This window comes from Bos grunniens, chromosome 5 (genome assembly GCF_055505025.1).
Source record: "Bos grunniens cultivar Pamir isolate PY7600 chromosome 5, Bosgru_T2T1.0, whole genome shotgun sequence".
NCBI lineage: Eukaryota > Metazoa > Chordata > Mammalia > Artiodactyla > Bovidae > Bos > Bos grunniens.
The window spans coordinates 113,954,410-113,973,412 of NC_141169.1; the positions used below are offsets into that span (position 1 = coordinate 113,954,410).

At 55.3% G+C, this 19,003-nt stretch overlaps 1 protein-coding gene across 3 annotated transcripts; it reads left to right on the forward strand.

Moving 5' to 3' along the window:
- Positions 1 to 4,491: 4,491 nt before the first annotated feature.
- CSDC2 (cold shock domain containing C2) lies at positions 4,492 to 18,875 on the forward strand. Of its 3 annotated transcripts, XM_086403046.1 has the most exons (6): positions 4,492 to 4,703; positions 12,672 to 12,745; positions 13,424 to 13,501; positions 14,521 to 14,819; positions 16,108 to 16,230; positions 16,988 to 18,875. In XM_086403046.1, exons 4-6 carry the CDS (start codon positions 14,644 to 14,646, stop codon positions 17,148 to 17,150), a joined length of 462 nt encoding a protein of 153 aa, XP_086259172.1. In that variant the 5' UTR covers positions 4,492 to 4,703; positions 12,672 to 12,745; positions 13,424 to 13,501; positions 14,521 to 14,643; the 3' UTR covers positions 17,151 to 18,875. The 3 variants fall into 3 exon arrangements, with proteins under 3 accessions (XP_086259172.1, XP_086259171.1, XP_086259170.1); XM_086403045.1 differs by lacking the exon at positions 13,424 to 13,501; XM_086403044.1 differs by lacking the exons at positions 12,672 to 12,745; positions 13,424 to 13,501.
- The last annotated feature ends 128 nt before the right edge of the window (positions 18,876 to 19,003 follow it).

Genomic DNA, 19,003 nt, shown 5'->3' on the forward strand with positions numbered 1-19,003 from the left:
AGGTCCTCACTTTAATGTCACCTCAATGATGCTTTCTCTGGCACCACCCCTCCCATTTTAAATTGCAAAGCACCCAGCACCACCCCCACTCCCTCCCTCACCTCCTTGCGTAATAGCTTTCTATAAGCATTTACTGTCTCCCGACATGTGACATAGTTATTTATTAGGTTGTTTTACTGCCTCTCTCCTTCTTCCTGACTGTAAGTGCCACGAAGACAGGGGTTTGTGTCTGTTTTGTTCACTGTTGATTTCCCACTACAGCACTTAGAAAAGTGTCAAGTGCACAATAAGCCCAGGACAAATATTTATTGGATGATTAAGTCAGAGCAGGAAAAGAAAGCATTAACCCTGAGCTACGCATGGCCCTGTAAATGAACTTGCTATTGACAAAGGAAGAATTTGGCTCCAAGATTTCTAGCAGTCAAAACAAAGAGAAAAACATCTCAATTATAAAGTGGAAACTGTGGGTGGTTTAGTCACTAAGTCGTGTCCAACTCTTGGGACCTCCTGCCAGGCTCCTCTGTCTATGGGATTCTCCAGGGAAGAATACTAGAGTGGGTAGCCATTCCCTTCTCCAGGGGATCTTCCTGACCCAAGGATCGAACACGGGTCTCCTGTATTGCAGGCAGATTCTTTACCAACTGAGCTACAAGCTGCTGCTGCTGCTGCTAAGTCGCCTCAGTCGTGTCTGACTCTGTGCAACCCCATGGACTGCAGCCTACCAGGCTCCTCCGTCCATGGGATTTTCCAGGCAAGAGTACTGGAGTGGGTTGCCATTGCCTTCTCCGAGCTACAAGAGAAGCCCAAAATAGAAACTAACCAATTTTAATTGGTTAGGAACGTTTCAATTATAAAATATAAACTAACCAGGTATTTTCTGGATTTTCCTGATTCTGAGCTCTCGGAGGGCCTTCTCCAGGTTCTCAAGGCATGGAGGCTCTGAGGAGCAGGATGATGCCCTTGACTTTGTCTGGAAAGGCCCAGAATGACACAGACCCTGCCGTGGACAGCTGGAGAGCACTGGGAACGGTGATCCTAGAAGGAACCTAAACAGAGCATCCCAGGACGTTACTCTCTGTCCTGGTTTGAGCCAGAAAGCAAAGTAGAAAAAGTCAATAGATGTTTGTTAGGGTTACTGTGCAGGAGGCCCTGCTCTGGGGGGCTTGTGCTCCGGCAAGGAGGACTTGCAGGAAACAGGAAAACAAACAGAGGCAGGTCCTCTCTCAGGCCCTGCTGCTGAGAAAGCTCACAGGCAAATCTGATGGTGAGGGTGGGGCGACTGCCCCTGTGGCCAAGGCGGTTAGGGACGGCCTTGCTCGGATGGTGAGCGTGGAGGGAGCACTCAGTTTGGGAAGGCTGGAGGTGTTCAGGACCTGAGGGCAGATGGCTGATCGAGGCCCACCTCACAGCCATCCCAGGGCCAGGTCAGCTGGGGGTCAGCCTGGCTGACCCCAATCCTCTGGGAAGGGTGCAGGGGAGGCTGGCCGAGGGTCAGGGACCCCCCTCTTCTCATCACAAAGAGCTCCTCCTAATGACTTGAGGAGATCCAGGCAGCTACAGCACAAGGAGATGCTCACCCATGCACCTTAGGGCAGGCTCCAGCCCCAGGCAAGGCCAGGAGAGTATCCCACACCCCCAACATCTTGCCTGCCCTGACCGTTATCCTGGACAAGCCGTGAGGCTGCCAGCAACACCATCTCATTTCAGATGAGGAGCGGACCTCTTGTCAGGCACCCCCCCCAGACCCCACACAGCATGGCCTCTGCCCTGCTATTCTCTGCACCAGCCACATCAGAAACCCTAAGTTCCTTGAATATGCAGTGTTTGTTTTTTTTTGTTTTTTGGTGGCAGGGCATGACATGCAGAACTTCCTCATGCAGCAACAAAGACCCAGGCCAAAAATTAAAAAAAAAAAAAGAATCCACTTTCCAATGCAGGAGATGAGGGTTCAATCCCGGATGGGGGAACCAAGATCCCCTGTGCTTCAGGGCAACTAAGTTCACACAAGGCAACTACTGAGCCCACGAGCTGCAACAAAGATCCAGTGTGGCCGAGTTAATGAATTAACTGAAAAGTAAATAAATAAATAGGATGCTTATGGAGGGCTGCACAAACCAGTGACATTTAAAATGAATAAATAAATAAAAATAAAATTGCTAGTACAGGCAGCAGATGAGTCCCACAGCAGAGGATACGGGTGTCCAGGGAACTGAAGACACTTCAGAGCAGTGTGATACAGCAGAAAGAACAAGAATAACGAAGCCAGAATTCTCGTGCTTTAATTCCAGCTCCGTTACCAGCCGTGTGGTGCTGGGTAAGTTTCTTAAACTCTCTGTGCCAAAGTTTTGGCACCTGTCAAGTGGCACCAACACTTAGGAGGAGTGCCTGTACCTTAAAGGGTTTTGTGGATTCAAGGCCTTGGAAGGCCAGGACGGGGCCCCACGGGTGGGCTGATGGTCAGTAACGAAATGGGGATTTTAAAGTTCAGTTGGAACCAACAGGACTAAGGGGCTTCTCTCTCCTGACCCACCTCTACAGCCTCACCAAAGTGAGGAAGGATTTCTAGGGGGTGAGCTTTTGAATTCTTGGGTTTTCACAGAAATAGCCTGCATGGCGGAGCCCCTGGTTTTAAGCAGCTGATTTCTTTGTTACTCAGCTGCTGGTGGGTGGGTGGGCGGTGCCTTGGGCTGCTCATTTCCTGAATGAACAGCTGTGCCCTCCCGTCTTCGTGGAGAATAATCATAATACTACTTCAAACCTCAGCCCAGCCTCCTTCATTCACGGCTCCCGGCTGCCTGGCAGCCGCAGCACTTGCTCGCCGGCCTGCCTGCGGGGCAGGGAGGGCCTCAGAGAAGGGGAGGCTGGATGTGCAGGGAGGGGTAAGGCCCTTGGCCCTGGTCTACAGCAGACCAAACCACAGCCTCCTCAGAGCTGGCCTTTGAGGCCCTGCTTCTTGGCCTCCAGACTCATAGCCTACCTCTCCCCTCCCACGCCCCCTCCAGCCACACCAGCCTTCTTCCCAGAGCTCTGGCACGCCAGCACTCACACCCACCTGAGGGCCTTCGGAAAAACCACCCCCTCTTCCCACGGTTCTCTCTAGACCCTGGCAAGACTGGCTGCTTCTTGTCACCAGGGGCTCAGCTTAAACATCATCACTCCAGAGAGGTCCTCCCTGACTACTTCCCTCTGCTGGCCCATAATCCACCGTGCAGCCATCAAGACTCAAGGCTGAACCAACTCCGGACTTTTCTACTTCAAGTACTACCTTTGGGACTTCCCCGGTGGTCCTGTAGCTGGGACTCTGTGCTCCCCATGCAGGGGGCCGGGGATCAATCCTGGTCAGGGAACTAGAGCCCACATGCCAAAACTAAGACCCAGCACGACTAAATAAATAAATAGATATTTAAAAAATATTTTTTAAAAACTCACTGCCCTTGTGCCAGAGAAGATCTCTTCCTGCAGTTCTGACCACATCATTTGTTCATTGACTCGTGCACTCACCCAACTCATTGGGTTGCCCTCAGTGCCTCTTACTAGCCATTTTTATTAGGTATTTGTATCTTTCTGGCCTCCCTTAAAACTCTCTGCTCCTTTTTATTTTAATAAGACTTCTTCTGAAAATGCCAGGCTGCGTCAGCTATACTAAAGATATACGAAGGACAGACTTTCTTCTTTCCTGAGAAGAAGGGATGGGTAGGGGGACGAGGAGCCAGTCTTTGGGGGGGGGGTCTCCAGCCAGGCTTGTACACTGGCTGCCCTGGAGCCTCCGACAGCCCCCTCAGCAAGGGCCTCCTTCTCTGCTTTCCAGAGTCGTGAGAGGCTTGCCCAGGTCACCCAGCTTGGAAGCGCCAGGGCTGAGACACACCCAGGGCTTCCCAGACTGTGGAGTCTGTGTGTGTAGCCACCTTTCACTCCCTTAGGGGCCTCTTCAATTCAGTTCAACCCAGCAGAAACAGCTCAGGGTCTGCCACGGGCTAGACAGAGGAAGACATGAGTTCTTGCGACTAGACTTGCCCACATGGGTTCACTGAGGAGGAGCCCAGAGCCAAGGGAGGGAGACAGCAGTGGAGGGCAGGGGCCACTCTGCTGAGGGGACAGAAGGGAGAGGGCGGATGGCAAGTCCCTGGGGCCCTGATGCGGCCTCCACTCTTCCAGACTCACCCTCCACCCCACGGCCTCCTGGCAGACAGACAGACACACACACACACACACACACACTCACCACCCTCCTTGCTCTCTAACTGCCAGGAATGCAGGCTGTCCCCAAGCTCTTCCCCCTTGCATTCCTCAGCAGCTACTCCCACCTGGCAGGGCAAATTATACCCTGGCCTGGCAATAAAAGCCACTTTCCAGAAAAAGAAGCTTCGGAGGCCCCGAGAGACGCAGCTCACTCTCTCACACTGCCCGTGTCTGACTCAGGGGCCCGGTGTCCCTTTAAGCAGGGAGTACAAATTCCCACCCCGGTCCCTCCCTCCTGCTCTTCCTGACGTCAGGAGGAAGGCGTGTGTGAGTGAGTGAGGGGCCTGAGGTGCCGCATGCTCACACACACACACACACACACACACACACACACACACACACAGAGTCAGACACACAGCACATCTCTCAGACCCATCCCTGCTCATCAGCTCCAAGCACGCCAGAGAGAGACGGAGTCTGAACGGCTGCAGGAGGCTGTGTGGGACCTCCGCCGCCAGGGAGAGGTAAGGGGCTAGGACCCTGGGACGTCGGGCGCTCCAGCCCTGGAAACTGGCTTTAACGATGGGGGGCAGAGGGAGGTGCAATGGTGAGAGGGGGAGGCTCTGGGAAGGTGGGCCCCCTCCCCTTGGGCTGGCCCAGCCCAGTCCAGTTTACAGAGGAGAGGCAGGCATGTGTGAGTGTGGAAGAGCCCACCCGGCCATCCCGCCCCCCTCCCTCGCTCTGCCTGGCCCCCAAGGGAAGCTGAGGCTGCGTGGTTCCCTGTGAAAGGGCGTCTGTGTGTGTGTGTGTCTGGGACTTGTGTCTGGCTCAAGAGGCAGAGAACAGCAGACACCTGCCAAGCCGTAGCCGCAGCCTCCTGTCTGGGAACCAGGGGGGAGAGAATGACTGGAAAATAATTGGGTTCCTACCAGACGCTGAAAGCGGAGTGCAGCAGGGAGCGACATGGATCGTTCCCCCTGGAATTTGGGGCTGGGGCCAGGGAGGGACCGTCGGGGGCGGGGGTGGGGTGGCAGGCAGACAGCTGGACCTGGAGCAGCTGTCTCATCCTGACTCTGTTTCTTCCGTGAGGTGTTGGGGATAATTGGGCTAATTGGCTTGGAGAGGCGGCTCCACGCTATTATTTCCCCGTGGGCTGGGAGCCATCCCCACCAGGAGCTTTCGCTTCTCCCAAGGCCACTCCTCTCCCAGGCAGGCTGGTCTCGCGCTGACCTCCACCCTTGCCAGGCGCAGCCCCTGGAGGGCAGGGGTGATCAGCCAGGGTCCGCTGGGTCCCCTGCCATGGCATTCAGGGACTCAGGCAGCCTTGGGTAGTAGTGCCAAGTCCCCAAGTGGCCTGACCCTGGCACAAGGAGTCCAGGCGGAGATAAGGGGTGATGCTGGCACCCACAAGGGAGACAGCAGGTTCCTGCCAATCTGCCAGCCTGCAGACTCTTCTCGGGGAGAGGGGAGGGGGCCGCGGGGAGCGAGAACAATAATAAATACAGACTGTGAACTGCTGCATCCGCTGGGGCTGGGGGAGGGGAGGAGGAAGTGCACCCGGGTGGAGGGTGGGCCACCTTTCTGAGAGCCTGGCAGCATGCCTGCCTGGATGGGCTCCAGGGGAGGCCTCTCCCTGGGAAGGGGGCTGTCTGCAGCCCCCTGGGGGATGGGGAGCCTGTCCTGCAAACATGACTCTATCTCAGAAGCCTCTGAGTCCTCCAAATTCTGGATCTCTCCTCCCCCCAGCATTTCCTTGAAGTCTTTTCAAAAAACATCTATTTCCCATATTTGCCCCGCCCCTCTGGGTCTGTCTGACCCTCCTCCAAAAAAAAAACAAAAAGAAAAGACAGGTGTAAGTAGGAACCAGCTCACAAGGGCCTGGGAGAGGCCAGAGGACAATCTTGGCCACAGAGCTTTCTCCCAGGCCTGGTGAGAGGGGATGGGCAGTGGTCACGGAAGTCCGCTGGCCGTGAAGGGAGCCTCCCTAGGAGGAACTTGGGGGTCCCACTTTGCTGGCTGTTGAGGGAGGGAAACCCGCAGGCTGGTCTGGAGGCAAGTCCCCCGGAGTGGCACCAGCAGAGGGCGCTCAGGGCCTGGCTGAGCTCATCACACTGGTCACAACTAACATGGCCAGGACCCGAAGACTCGGGGGAAGAGGAGGGCTCGGGGCAATTCGGACCTTTGTCCACGCAGACCATTATGATGGGAGGCAAGAAGCAATGGGGCGGCTCTTCCCCCTGCCCCAAGCCAGCGAAATGATGGGCACCAGGATAAGTGGCCTGGCATGCTGGAAATCCCATGGGCCCCGTTGATTTGAGTTCAAGCTCAGCCACTCTTAAGTATGACTTTGACCAGTCCATTCCTCTTTCCAAGGAGGGCTCAGAGTGGGAAAGCAACTTGCCCAGGGTCATACAGCACGGCGGGGCTGGGATGTGAGCAGGGCTCTCTCGTGGTGCCCATCCTGGCATCCATACCCTCACTAATGCCCACGAAGCCCAAAGGCCTTAATCGTAGGAGCCCTCCAGGGCAACCTGGGGACATGACAAGGAGGAGAGTTAAAGGGTCTCAATTAAGCTCGAGTATTGGCTGGGGCAGTGCCCCCCCACCCCATACACACACGCACACACACATATGCACACGCACACACACACACACACGCTATGGGAGAGGGAAAGAACCAGGTTTAATTAGGTCACCTCCAACTGCTCCAGCAGCTTTGGCACTGATGTATTTTAAGGAGTGTCTGAGAGGCTGGGAGAGGGCAGGGGCACTGGGGAAGAGTTGACGTCTGCCTGGTGGTCCTGAGGCTGTCTCCTCGCCCTCCTCAGGCCCATCCTGGGTAAGACTTCAAAGTCCGGAAAGCCCTTCCCCCATCACCCTGTGTTCCCTGTCCTTCCCCCTAAGTCATCGGACCCACGCCTCCCACTGTCTGCTCCTTTTCAGTGGGGGCTTGGGCTGGGATGCTTTTATGGAGGGAGTTGTTTTTAAGCTTGCCGTAGTTGGCAAGTGACTCACCCAAGGTCACGGTCTGAGTCAGCACAAAGCCAGGAATAGAACCCCAAGCCCCGTTCTTCCTTCTGCAGGGGCGGCGGGAGTTTGCAGGGACCGGCAGGTCCTCCCTCCCTCCCTCCTGCCTGAGGCCTCTGTCCTGCCCCCACCTAGGGTGCTAAAGTGCGTGCCCCAACTGGCTGTGTGACCCCAGCAAGACTCTTCACCTCTCTGGGCCTCAGTTTACTCCTCTGAAGAATGGGGTTATAATGATAATTACCTTGTAGGGCTGTTGTGAGGAATAAATGAGGAATGGGGGCAAAGCGCTTGCACGCCTCTTGGCACGTGGTTACTAATCCATCGATGGTGGCCATGATCTTGCCGTGACCAACCACCCTGTGTTCTGCTTGTCTGTCTGTTCCCCACCGGACCCAGGCTCTCTCAAGGCAGGGTTGTCTCTTCTCCTGTTTGTTGTCCCAGTGCCTGGCAATCACACTCAGTTAAGCATGTGTTTTTGACAACCTCAGAGGAGAGGTGGAGTGACCCTCATGCGTCATCTGGATCAATGATGATTCATGTAGCCGAGGAGAAAATTGAGGCCCAGAGAAGGGCAGGTGCTTGCCCTAGGTCACACAGCACCAGGTGGTTGAGCCAGCTTCATTTCCCTGACCTGCCCAAAAGGAAAGGGATTCACAGGGTCAGCAGAAGACTCTGACAGCCATCTCCTGCCCAGTTCTTTTGGGGGAGTGGATAATTGGAGGAGCCCCAGCACCAGGCTGATGGTCACCTGCTGATGTGGCTGAATCACCATTCACAGCACCATGAGGCTATATCAGGACCTTGCCTAGGGTTATCTCTGAACAGCTCTGATGTTTTATTTTTACCTCCCCTGGCCTTTTGTCTGCGGAACTTCTGGGGCTTGATCTTCATGCAGGGAAATGAAGAGGAGCTTGGCTGGCAGGGTCAGAACCAAAATACTCTCAGGGGCACCACTGACACAGCTCCTTGGCTCCTCTTGGAACCTGGACAGGGACTATGATTCACGCTATTTGACAGATGGGTAGACTGAGTCTCTGGAGAAGGAAATGGCAACCCACTCCAGTATTCTTGCCTGGAGAATTCCATGGACAGAGGAGCTTGGCAAGTTACAGTCCACGGAGTCACAAGAGTCCATGGACTATTGGACACCACTTAATAAACCACCACCAGAGTGAGTCTCAAAGAGGAAGTGTTGAGACTTCCCTGATAGTCCAGTGGCTAAAACACCAAGCTCCCAATGCAGGGTGCTAAGGCTTCGACCCCTGATCAGGGAACTGTATCCCACATGTTGCAATTAAAGATCCCACAGACCACAACTAAGATCTGGTACAGCCAAATATCTAAATAAATAAATATATTGTTTTGAGGGAGGGTCACCCCGCTAGGACACTCTAGAGCCAGGAGTCAATCCTGGGTCATCTGGGACTCAGGCTGTCCTCTTGCCCTCCAGCTGCTAGTTCTGAAGGGCATCATTCCAGGCCAGAGATGGCCCCAGGCAGGCACACCAAATCCCTTGGGGGTCAGGCTCTAGCTCTGTTTGAGTTGAACCAAATGTTCTACAAACACATCTAGTTCTCTGCTCTCGGTTATTTCCCCTTTGCTTTCTCAGGGAAAATTCTTCTGGGAACTTATCCTCAGAGGAAGATACCATTTGCTTTCAGACAAATCTGGCCTCTGTTGCTTACCTGCTGTGTGACCTTGGGCAAGTCACTTCACTTCTCTGAGCTTCAGCTTCCTCATTTGTAAAATGGACACAATTGTAATTTCAACATTTTGCGGCAACTGGGAGATTTAAAAATGGAAAGTAATTTCCGTAGACTCCCTGGCAGTCCAGTGGTTACGACTTCACCTTTCACTGCAGGGAGTGCTGCTCTATTCCTGGTCAGTGAGCTAAAATCCCATATGAATGGTGGCCACAAAATCAAAACATAAAACAGAAGCAGTATTGTAACAAGTTCAATAAAGACTTAAAAAGGACTTTTTTGTAAAGACTGTATATAGCATTCAGACGATCAAAGCCCTGTCTTCCCTCGCCCCTTCTGCAGCAACATTCTGGAGAAAGAATCTGAGCTGGAGGCTTGCTCTGCATCCCCTTGTTTGGCTCTCTCTAGTTTCCCAGGCTACCCTGCACTGTGCAGCTTCTTCAAGTCCAGGGCTCTGGCATGGATCAGAGAGGCAAAGACTCTGTCCAAGGTCACACAGCAAGTCAGTAGCAATACAAGGACTGAACCCAGGACTCCTGACTCCCTACTCCAGGGCTCGAGTCAGACTGCCCTGGTTCAAGCTCTGGTTCAGACATTAATTGCTGTGTGGCCCCGAGTGAGTGACAGCCTCCCTGAGCCTCAGTTTTCTCGTCTACAAAATGGGGTCATAATAGCAAGAGCCTTACAGTACTGACACAGGGACTAAATGAAAGGAGAAACTATGAGGGGCAGGGCAGGGACCTAGTGGGTGGGCGAGTCCTTGGGGAAACAGGAGAGGTGAGAATAAAGAGTGGGTTTGGCTCCAGGGTCTCTCCTTTCACCCACTCCCTCTCCCCCTGCAGCCCGTGCCCACCTTAGCCACCCTGCCTGGGAGGAGCACCCTCTCATCTAGCACCTACTCAGTGCTTCCCACACTCCATCCCGTGTCGTCCTCACTGATGCCCTTGGAGGAGGTGCTCTCGTAATCCTCATTTTCTAGCAGAGGAAGGAGAGAGGGGAGATGCCAGCCCCAAATCCTTCCCAAAGGCCAACTCCCCACCTTCTCCCAGGGTGGGTGGGGTGATGGATGGGGAGTGGGAAGGCATACATGTCTATCGCTGCTGTTATTCCATCTCCTTCCCCTTCCCCTCTGCTGCCTGGCCCACTGCGGGAGGGGAAGGAGGAGGCTGCCCTCCACCCCTACCTTGGATAGTGCCCCTTACCCCTCCCCACTGCCCACATCGCATGGAACCTGAGAGCCAGGCTCATTCAGTCTTGGGTCTGGAGGCCTGGCTGGCCGGAGCAGGGCCCAGCTCAGCTGCATCTCCCTGGCAACAGCTGTGGACCGCCTCAGCCCCTCCCCTACCTCCTTCCCTCCCCTCCACCCCCGGCGACCTCCCAGCACAGGCTGTCACTGCCAAGCACAGTACCAGGCCTGGGAAAACTGTGCAGTGGGCCGCCCAGGACCGCCTTGCTTCCTGGAGAAAGGGAGGTCGAGTTTCTCTCCCTGCCATCTGCCACCCTCACCCAGGTAGGGTAGGGGGCACCCAGGAGTGCACCCCAGGGCATCTCCTGCTTTTCTGCTGTCATCCTGGGTAGCTTTGCTGCCTGTCTTCCTTTTCCCTAACGGTGTTATTGAGGTATCGTTCCCACACTATATAATTTATCTGTTTATGATGGACAAGTCAGTGGCTTTTAGTGTATTTACAGAGCTATGCAACATCACGATAGTCAACTTGAGGACATTTCCATCACCCCCAAAAAGAAACTCTGTACCCATTAGATGTCATTCCTCATTTTCCTTCGCCCTTCCCAACCCCTAGAACCACTAATCTTCCCATCTCCATGGGTTTGCCACTTCTGAACATTTCACATACGTGGAATCAGGTAATATGTCATCTTTTATGACTGGCTTCTTCCACCTAGCAGCATGACTTCAAGGTTCAAGGTTTCAAGTCTAGCTGTCGTATAGCTCTATCAAAACTTCATTTCTTTTTATGGCTGAATCATGTTCTGTTTCGTGGTGAACCACATAAAGACATAAACCACATGTTCATCTCTTTATCTGGGGATGGGCCTTTGGGTTCTTTGCACTTTGGGGCTCTTATGAATAATGCTGCTGTGCACATTCATGTGCAAGTTTTGTGTGATCGCTTTTCTTCTTGAAGCTTCCGTTTTCTTCACTCTAAAATGGGGACAAGAGAATTCCCTGGAGGTCCAGTGGTTAGGACTCTGCTCTTTCACTGCCAAGGGGGCAGGTTCAATACTTGGCTTTTAAAAGTTAACTGATTAGCTTGTTGTTGTTCAGTCGCTCAATCGTGTCAGACTCTTTGCGACCCCACGGACTACAGGATGCCAGGCTCCCCTGTCTGTCACCCTCTCCCGGAGCTTGCTCAAACTCATGTCCATCGAGTTGGTGATGCCATCCAACCATCTCATCCTCTGTCGTCCCCTACTTCTCCTGCCTTCAATCTTTTCCAGCATCAGGGTCTTTTCCAATGAGATGGTTCTTTGCATCAGGTGGCCAAAGTGTTGGAGCTTTCGCTTCAGCATCAGTCCTTTCAATGAATATTCAGGGTTGATTTAATTAATTCAATTAGTTAACTAAATGGGGATAAAAATGCTAAACCTGGCCCCTGCCTGCCTCCTCAGGTGGGCTCAGAGAGAAAAACCGCACCTCAGCATGAAGGACCCTGAGGGGCAATTCTGACCCTCTGTCTGCCTCCCCACGCCCCCACAGCATCTCTGCGGGCTGGATGGGATGTGTTGGGGGCCTGCTGAGGGGGAAGGACACTGAATCTCCACCCCCAGGGACGGCAGAGCCAGCTCATCACCTTGACCCAGAAAAGTCCCACCTGCTGTAGGACATTGAACAGTGGCCAGGAGACCTGCCAGGGAGTTGAGTGGGGGTGACTCCTCAGCTATTCCAGTCCATGCAGGGCTCTAGAATCCGAAGGCATCTTAAACTCTTCCCTGGAAACTATGGATTTGCAGGGGGCAGAGAAGAGATGGAGGTCAGAAATAGACTTAGCTCAGAGATTCCCCTCTGGCCCCAGGGTGGTGGGGGGAGTGAAGGAATGGGGGCGAGGAGGTGGAGAGCCTGTCACCCTCACTCCTGTATGTCATGGGCCGTGGGCAAGTCTTTATATCCCTGCTTAGTCAAGCCTCACCATAGCCCATGAGGGAGTGAGGCAGGGTTTCTCAGCTCCGTTGTACAGGTGAGGAAGCTGTTGTTCAGTCACTCAGTCATGTCCTGCTCTTTGCGACCCCATGGACTGCAGCACACCAGACTTCCCAGTCCTTCACCATCTCCCAGAGTTTGCTCAAACTCATGTCCATTGAATTGGTGATGCCATCCAACCATCTCATCCTCTGCTGCCCCCTTCTCCTGCTCTCAATCTTTCCCAGCATCAGGATCTTTTCCAATGAGTTGGCTCTTTGCATCACGTGGCCAAAGTATTGGAGCTTCAGCTTCAGCATCAGTCCTACCCAAGAGTACTCAGGGTTGATTTCCTTTAGGATTAGCTGGTTTGATCTTGCAGTCCAGGGGACTCTCAAGAGGAAGCTGAGGCTGGTAGAAGTGCTACCCAAGCCAACAGCTAACATGCAGCGAAACTGGAGCTCTCCTGGTCCAGGCGTCCTGCTGGCCCCGCTGTGGCAGGCCACCCGCTCCAGGCTCAACAAATAGTCTAGCGTCTCTTGGAGCCAAGAGTTTTCCATCCCAGGGGACCCAGAGGGTGAATGGGTGCATGGATGGGGTAACTACATTCTCTTCCTTCGCAGAGAAAAATACAGGACGAAGGACTTCCCTGGTGGTAGAGTGGTTAAGAATCAGCCTTCCAATGCAAGAGATGCAGGTTTGATTCCTGATTTGGCAACTAAAATCCCACACACTCAGGGCAACTAACCCTGACCGCTCAACGAAAGATCCTGCATGCCCAACTAAGACCCGATGCAGCCCCCCCAAAATAAAAAGAATGATTTTTTTTTTTTAAGTTTATCCAGGCAGTGAGCTGCTGTCAGGGGAACTTCTATGGATTAGCATTGATAATAGCAATTTATCGGGTATCTACAAGATGTCAAATGCTATCACACACACACTAAATCATTGAAGCCATAGTCCCTTTGCACGGTAAGCATTCTCAACTTCCTTTTAGAGAGGAAGAAACTGGGGCTAAGGAAAAATCTCCAACATTACAAAGAGCTCACCATACCCCAGTCCTACTTCTAAGTATGTAGAATGTCATCTAATCCTCTCAGTGATCTCTCTATGAAATAAGAACCAATGCTTTTCCCATTTTACAGAACAGGAAACAAAGTCAAAGGCTATGAGTGTTGACCAAGGCTGCACAGCCGATAGTTAGAGAAGGATTCAAACCCAGGTCATTGGGGTCTGGAGCCCACACTCCCACCCACTATGTTGAAACTGTTGAGCGGCTTGCTTGAGGTCACCAGGTTACAGGTGACAAAGCTGAGATTCAGACCCAGGTCTATAGATTGGAAACTGCTGGTAATTGTGCCAAACTGTGTTCCAGGTCATCGGCCACTTTGTGCATCCCGCCTCCTAGGCCTCCAAGTTGAAGAATTGAACTACAAGCTAGAAGGACTTTGTGGTTAGTCTCAGTCAGCTCGGTCCACCATTAACAAAACACCACAGACGGGGGGCTCCACGGAGATATTTAGTGAATATCTCCATGGAGATATTCCGGTTCTAGAGACTAGCGGTCCAAGTTCCGTGTGGCAGCATGGTCTGGTTCCGGGGAATGTTCTCTTCCTAACTTGTAGACCACCCTGTGCTAGGGCTTCCCAGGTGGCTCAGCAGTAAAGAACCCACCTGCCAACACGGGAGATGCAAGAGATGCAGGTTCGATCCCTGGGTCAGGAAGATCCCCTGGAGAAGGAAATGACTGACAACCCACTTGAGTATTCTTGCTTGGAGAATCCCATGGACAGAGGAGCCTGGCGGGCTACAGTCCAGGGGGGTCGCAAGAGTGGAAAAGTAATGAAGTGACTTAGCACGCACGCACGCCCCCTGCTGGCTGTGTCCTCACAAGGCAAGAGGAGAGGAGGCAAGCTCTTGGGCAGGCATGAGGAGGGAAGGGTATCTCCTTCTAAGGACACCAATCCCATAATGAGGGCCCCACCCTCCTGACCTCATGTAAATACTTTTTTATTTATTTGGCTGCTCCGGGTCTTAGTTGCAGCACTTGGGAATCTTTAGTTGTGGCATGTGAACTCTTAATTGCTGCACGTGGGATCTACTTCCCTGACTGAGGATCAAACTTGGGCCCCCTGCATTGGGAGCGAAGAGTCTTAGCCAGTAGACCACCAGGAAAGTCCCTTTCCTTACCTCATCTAAACCCAGTTACCTCCCAAACGCCCCCATCTCCAAATACCATCACATTGAGGGCTTCAGATTTCAATAGGTGAATTTTAGGAGAACACAGTTCAGGCTGCAGCAAGGTTCTAAGACCCTTTTGTCTTTCTGGTGAGGACCCTGTGTCAGGGAGGGGCTGTGAGTGGCCTGAACTCACGGTTGGGAGCAGCAGGCAGGCCCAGCCCTCCAGACGGGTGTCCGGAAGCTGCCCACCCTGGACCACACTCACCTGTACCTCTCTCTCCCCCCTTCCAGACGGAGCCTGTGGCTGGTGAGGCCGCCGAGCAGGGCCAGGCCGGGCCCTGCCCGTCAGGACGCCCAAGCCCTTCTCCGGCCCCTGCGCCTGGGAGCCCGCCCGGCTCTCCCGCTGGCCCCGCCATGACTTCGGAGCCTACGCCGCCCGCGGTCGTGCCCCCGCTGCACTCCCCCAAGTCCCCTGTCTGGCCCACCTTCCCCTTCCACCGGGAGGGCAGCAGGGTCTGGGAGCGAGGCAGTGTCTCATCTCGGGACCTGCCCAGTCCCCTGCCCACCAAACGGACCAGGACGTATTCAGCGTGAGTACCTGCCCCTCGCCCAGGCTCCGCTGATCTTTCCCAAGACAGGGCTCCAGGTGGGGCTGTCCGGCCTCTTCCTCCACCATCCCCTTTTGTCCTCACCCGAGGGCAGGGGAGCTGTGTAAGGACCTTCTAGTAACCACGAGCATTCATTCATTCAGTCTACCAAGCTGTATGGAGCTCCTTCCCCAGGGGATCCAGTGATAAAAAAGGCAACACCTCAGTCCACAAACTGCTTATAATTCAGGGGGAGTTTGTCCACAGTTCATGACAGTTGGCAGGGTTGGGGGTGAGGACCCAGCATCGGGCTTCAGGGAAGATGTCCTAGCTGGCCTTGGAAGATGTATCAGGAGAGGAGGGAAGCTGGGTACTCCTGCTGGATGAAACTGCCTGGCCAAGAGCCGTGGCACGTGGCTGACCTCTGGAGAGAGGTGGGCAGGCTGGATAGAGACCAGCCCTGGGCCTTCAGAATTAGGTCACTGGGGGGAGTCAAATTGAAGAGGAGATTTGTGCCAGCCACCTGGGCTTCCCTGGCGACTTGAACAGTAAAGAATCTGCCTGCAGTGTGGGAGACCTGGATTAGATCCCTGGGTCGGGAAGATCCCTGGAGAAGGGAATGGCTACCCACTCCAGTATTCTTGCCTGGAGAATTCCAGGGACAGAGGAGCTCGGCGGGCTACAGTCTAGGGGTCGCACAGTCGGACACAACTGGTAACTAACACTTTCACTCGTGGGGGCCACGCGGAGGCTGGTTTGGCTTGGCCAAAGGAGGGGTCTGATGGCAGGTGCAGATCGTCCCGTGTCCATACCAAGGCCAGGCACAGAGCAGAAGCTTAATAAGTGAGGCATGAAGGGCCGAGTGACAAATGAGCAAATAGGACAGAGACTGCTGCTTTGGGAGAGAGTGAGCTCCCTGTTCTGGGAGGTATTCAAGCCTAGGCTGCACACTCTTCACTCAGCAGTCTTACAACAGGAATTCGCGTAAGCCAGACCAGCCTCAGGTGGGGAGGGTCCTGTGTACAGAGAGGCGAACTGGCTGGCAGTCAGGCGGCCCACTTGCTGGGCCACCTGGGAGAACCAGTTTTCCCTCTCTGGGCCTGTCTCCTTATTGTCCAGTGGGGTGATGAGAGGACTGAACTAGTCGCACGATAGGTGGTTTCTGCTCCGGGGGGGTTTTCTAGGCAGGCTCTGCAGGCAGGGCGCAGGAAGGCTGGGGTGGGGGGTGGTCCAGGGAAGCAGGGGGTGGCGTGCTCAGGCCACATGTCCAAGCCTCCTACCCTATCTTTAGGACAGCCCGTGCCTCGGCTGGCCCGGTGTTCAAGGGCATCTGCAAGCAGTTCTCACGCTCACAGGGCCACGGCTTCATCACCCCCGAGAACGGGTCGGAAGACATCTTCGTGCACGTGTCTGAGTGAGTCCCTCCCAGCTCCCCATTCTCGGCTGGGCCCTGCTACAGGGTCCCAGCAGTGCCTCCAAAATGCCTCCCTAGGCCTCTGCCCTCACTGGCTGAAGTCTGTGGTCCTGGCAGCTTTTTTTGCTCCTAGGGCCTTCAGGGGCAGGGGTGGAGGAGGGCTGGGGCCAGGTGGAGAAGGGGGAACCCCAGAAGCCCTGGGAGCCACCACCTGAGTCCTGGATCCTGTTTCCATACCATGGGGGTTTAGAGGGCTGGGCCAGCCCCTGGGCCTTTCAGCCCAGAGGGGGGCTAGGAGAGGCGGGGTGGTCTTGGTCTGGACCCCAGCCCTCATGCCAGGTGTGGCCTGTGGAGTCCCTGAGCCCTGAGCCTTGGGGACCTCCCCGAGTCCTCTCACACTCTGAACATTATAGCAGTGGTCCCCAACCTTTCTGGCACCAGGGACCGGTTTCGTGGAAGACAATTTTTCCATGGACCGGAGAGGGATGATGTCAGGATGATTCCACCACACTGCGTTTACTGTGGGCTTTGCTTCTATTATTATCAGCTCCGCCTCAGATCATCCGGCATTAGATCCCGGAGGTTGGGGACCCCTGCTTTATAGCATCGTGAGGGGAGGTTTTGATTTCTCTTTTACAAGTCTGGCTCTGGCTCCGTGGCCTCGGGAGGCCCAGGGTGAGGCTGCCCTCAGGCCAGACCACAGGGGCTGTCCAGGGACGAGGCCTCTCCCGGGCTGACACCCCTCTCCCCGCACCAGCATCGAGGGGGAGTACGTGCCGGTGGAAGGCGACGAGGTGACCTACAAGGTGTGCCCGATCCCGCCCAAGAACCAGAAGTTCCAAGCCGTGGAGGTGGTGCTCACCCAGCTGGCCCCACACACTCCCCACGAGACGTGGTCCGGCCAGGTTGTGGGCTCCTAGGCTGGGGGCCCCCGTGCCAGCCGCCGAGGGAGGGAGGGAGCCACACAGGGTAGACGGGCCGCAGCCAGCCCTGCGCCCCACCGTGCCAGCTGCGCCAGTCCCCCGGGTGGCCTCGGTGTGAACATGTGTGTCTGTGCTTGTGGACATGAGTGTGGGCCTCCATCCACCCCGTGACCCTCGTGTGAGCTGGACCGAGGCGGAAGCCACCAGACCTGCCTTCTCTGCTTACCTGCGTTCTCCTCCTGCCCCGCCCCGCCACATATGCACAGGACCCCCTTGCCCTCCTAATACCCATCCCAGGATCCACTGAGCCTCTGAGGGCCCGTGTCAGGCCTGGGGCTGGGAGTCAGGGCATTGGTGGGCCCTGCCCTACCAGCTTGCTCCCCTCGCCTCTGCCTCAGGCCTGGCCGGCGGGGTTGTTGGGGGTGACTCTACCTGTGCCACTCACATCTTCCCCTCTGGGCTGGGGTCTCCCCCTGGGACCTGGATCTCTCTCCCCCAGAAGCCAGGCCAGTGAGTGCTTTGGGAGAACCCCCTGGCCTCTTGCAGGGGAAGAGGGTGAAACCAGGAGGCAAACAGCCCCTCTTCCCCACTGCCAAGGCCCAGCCCCGGCTCCTTCCTCCTTTCCCCCCAGCACACTGGAGAGGCAGGAGGCAGTTTGGGGAGCTCAAGGCCAGCCCTTCCTCCGCAGCCTGGCAATGGCTATGAACCCCAAACTGAGGCCACATCCACCACCCTGCGCCACGCTGAGCCTCTCCGCCTCCGCCCTCCTTGGAGCTAAGGGTCTTCAGTGGGGTGGGGGCATAGCTCCCCAAGCCTGGACGGAGTTACCCCCTTTGCCCTGACTCACAAACCCCACTGATGCTCAGCCTGTGCCCACCCATCACAGCTGCGAGGACCCAGCAGTGGACACACACACACCCCTCAGGCAGGGCCGGGCAGGGGCACCCACCAGAATAAGCCCTTAGCCTGGGAGACCACCAGCCCTGCAGGCCCCTTGCTGGACCCTGTTCCCAAAGCCATGCGGTAGAGGCTCCCGCTGGCCCCCCACAGGCCAGTGGCTGAGGTGTGGTCCCCATCTTGTCCATCCCTTAAATGCGTGGCAGCCCTCTCCCCTTTGACCAGGACGGGTTTGTGTGCACTCTTGGGTAGTGGCCCCCCACCCCCGACACTCCCTTCCAGAGAACACATCACCTGGTGGGGGAAAAAACGGGGTTCAAAGGAGGTCTTTCCAGGGGGTCACCCTCAGGAGACCCAGTCTGAGTAAAAGAGGGGCCCAAATGCCCACGATATGGGGTCAGTGACTGTCTAGGAGGATCCCGGCCCTGTAGCTATGTGTACCCCACCCCTGTCCGGAGGCTGGAAGACCAGAGCTGTTAGGATGCACTGGCCAGCCCCCTAAAACTCAGAATGGCCCCAGTTTGAGCTGGGCCTACTCAAGCAAGGCCTGAAGCCTTTCACCTGAGGAACAGGCTCCCTGGCTTCCTCGGAGGAAGGTTTACTGGTGCAGGTTAACTCCTGGGAACCCCCAAGACACCCGCACCCCCACCAGGAGTAGGCTCCCCTCTTTTAGGCACCAACCAGGAGGCAGACTGTGTTAACAGCAACCCTGGGCCGCCCCACTCATGGCCCCACAGTATCCAGTCAGACCTCCTGAGACCCCCACCAGCCTCCTGGATCCCCCATCCTTCCTGACACTGGCAATAAACCCTCAACTGTGACTCAGCCTGGCCCAGAGCTGCCTGTCTATCTGGGTCCTGGGGGAGGGGGCTGGGGGACGACACCCCAAACAGCTCATTTGGGGTTCAGTGGCCCACCCTCCTGGACTGTATCACATCTGCTATGTGACCTGG

Excerpts from the sequence above, each read along its gene's own strand:
- CSDC2 (XM_086403044.1), top strand. The coding sequence starts at position 4,536 with ATGCTCACACACACACACACACACACACACACACACACACACACACAG. Across the intron at positions 4,704-14,520 it reads ACCTCCGCCGCCAGGGAGAG|ACGGAGCCTGTGGCTGGTGA; the intron begins GTAAGGGGCTAG and ends CCCCCCTTCCAG. Across the intron at positions 16,231-16,987 it reads ATCTTCGTGCACGTGTCTGA|CATCGAGGGGGAGTACGTGC; the intron begins GTGAGTCCCTCC and ends TCCCCGCACCAG.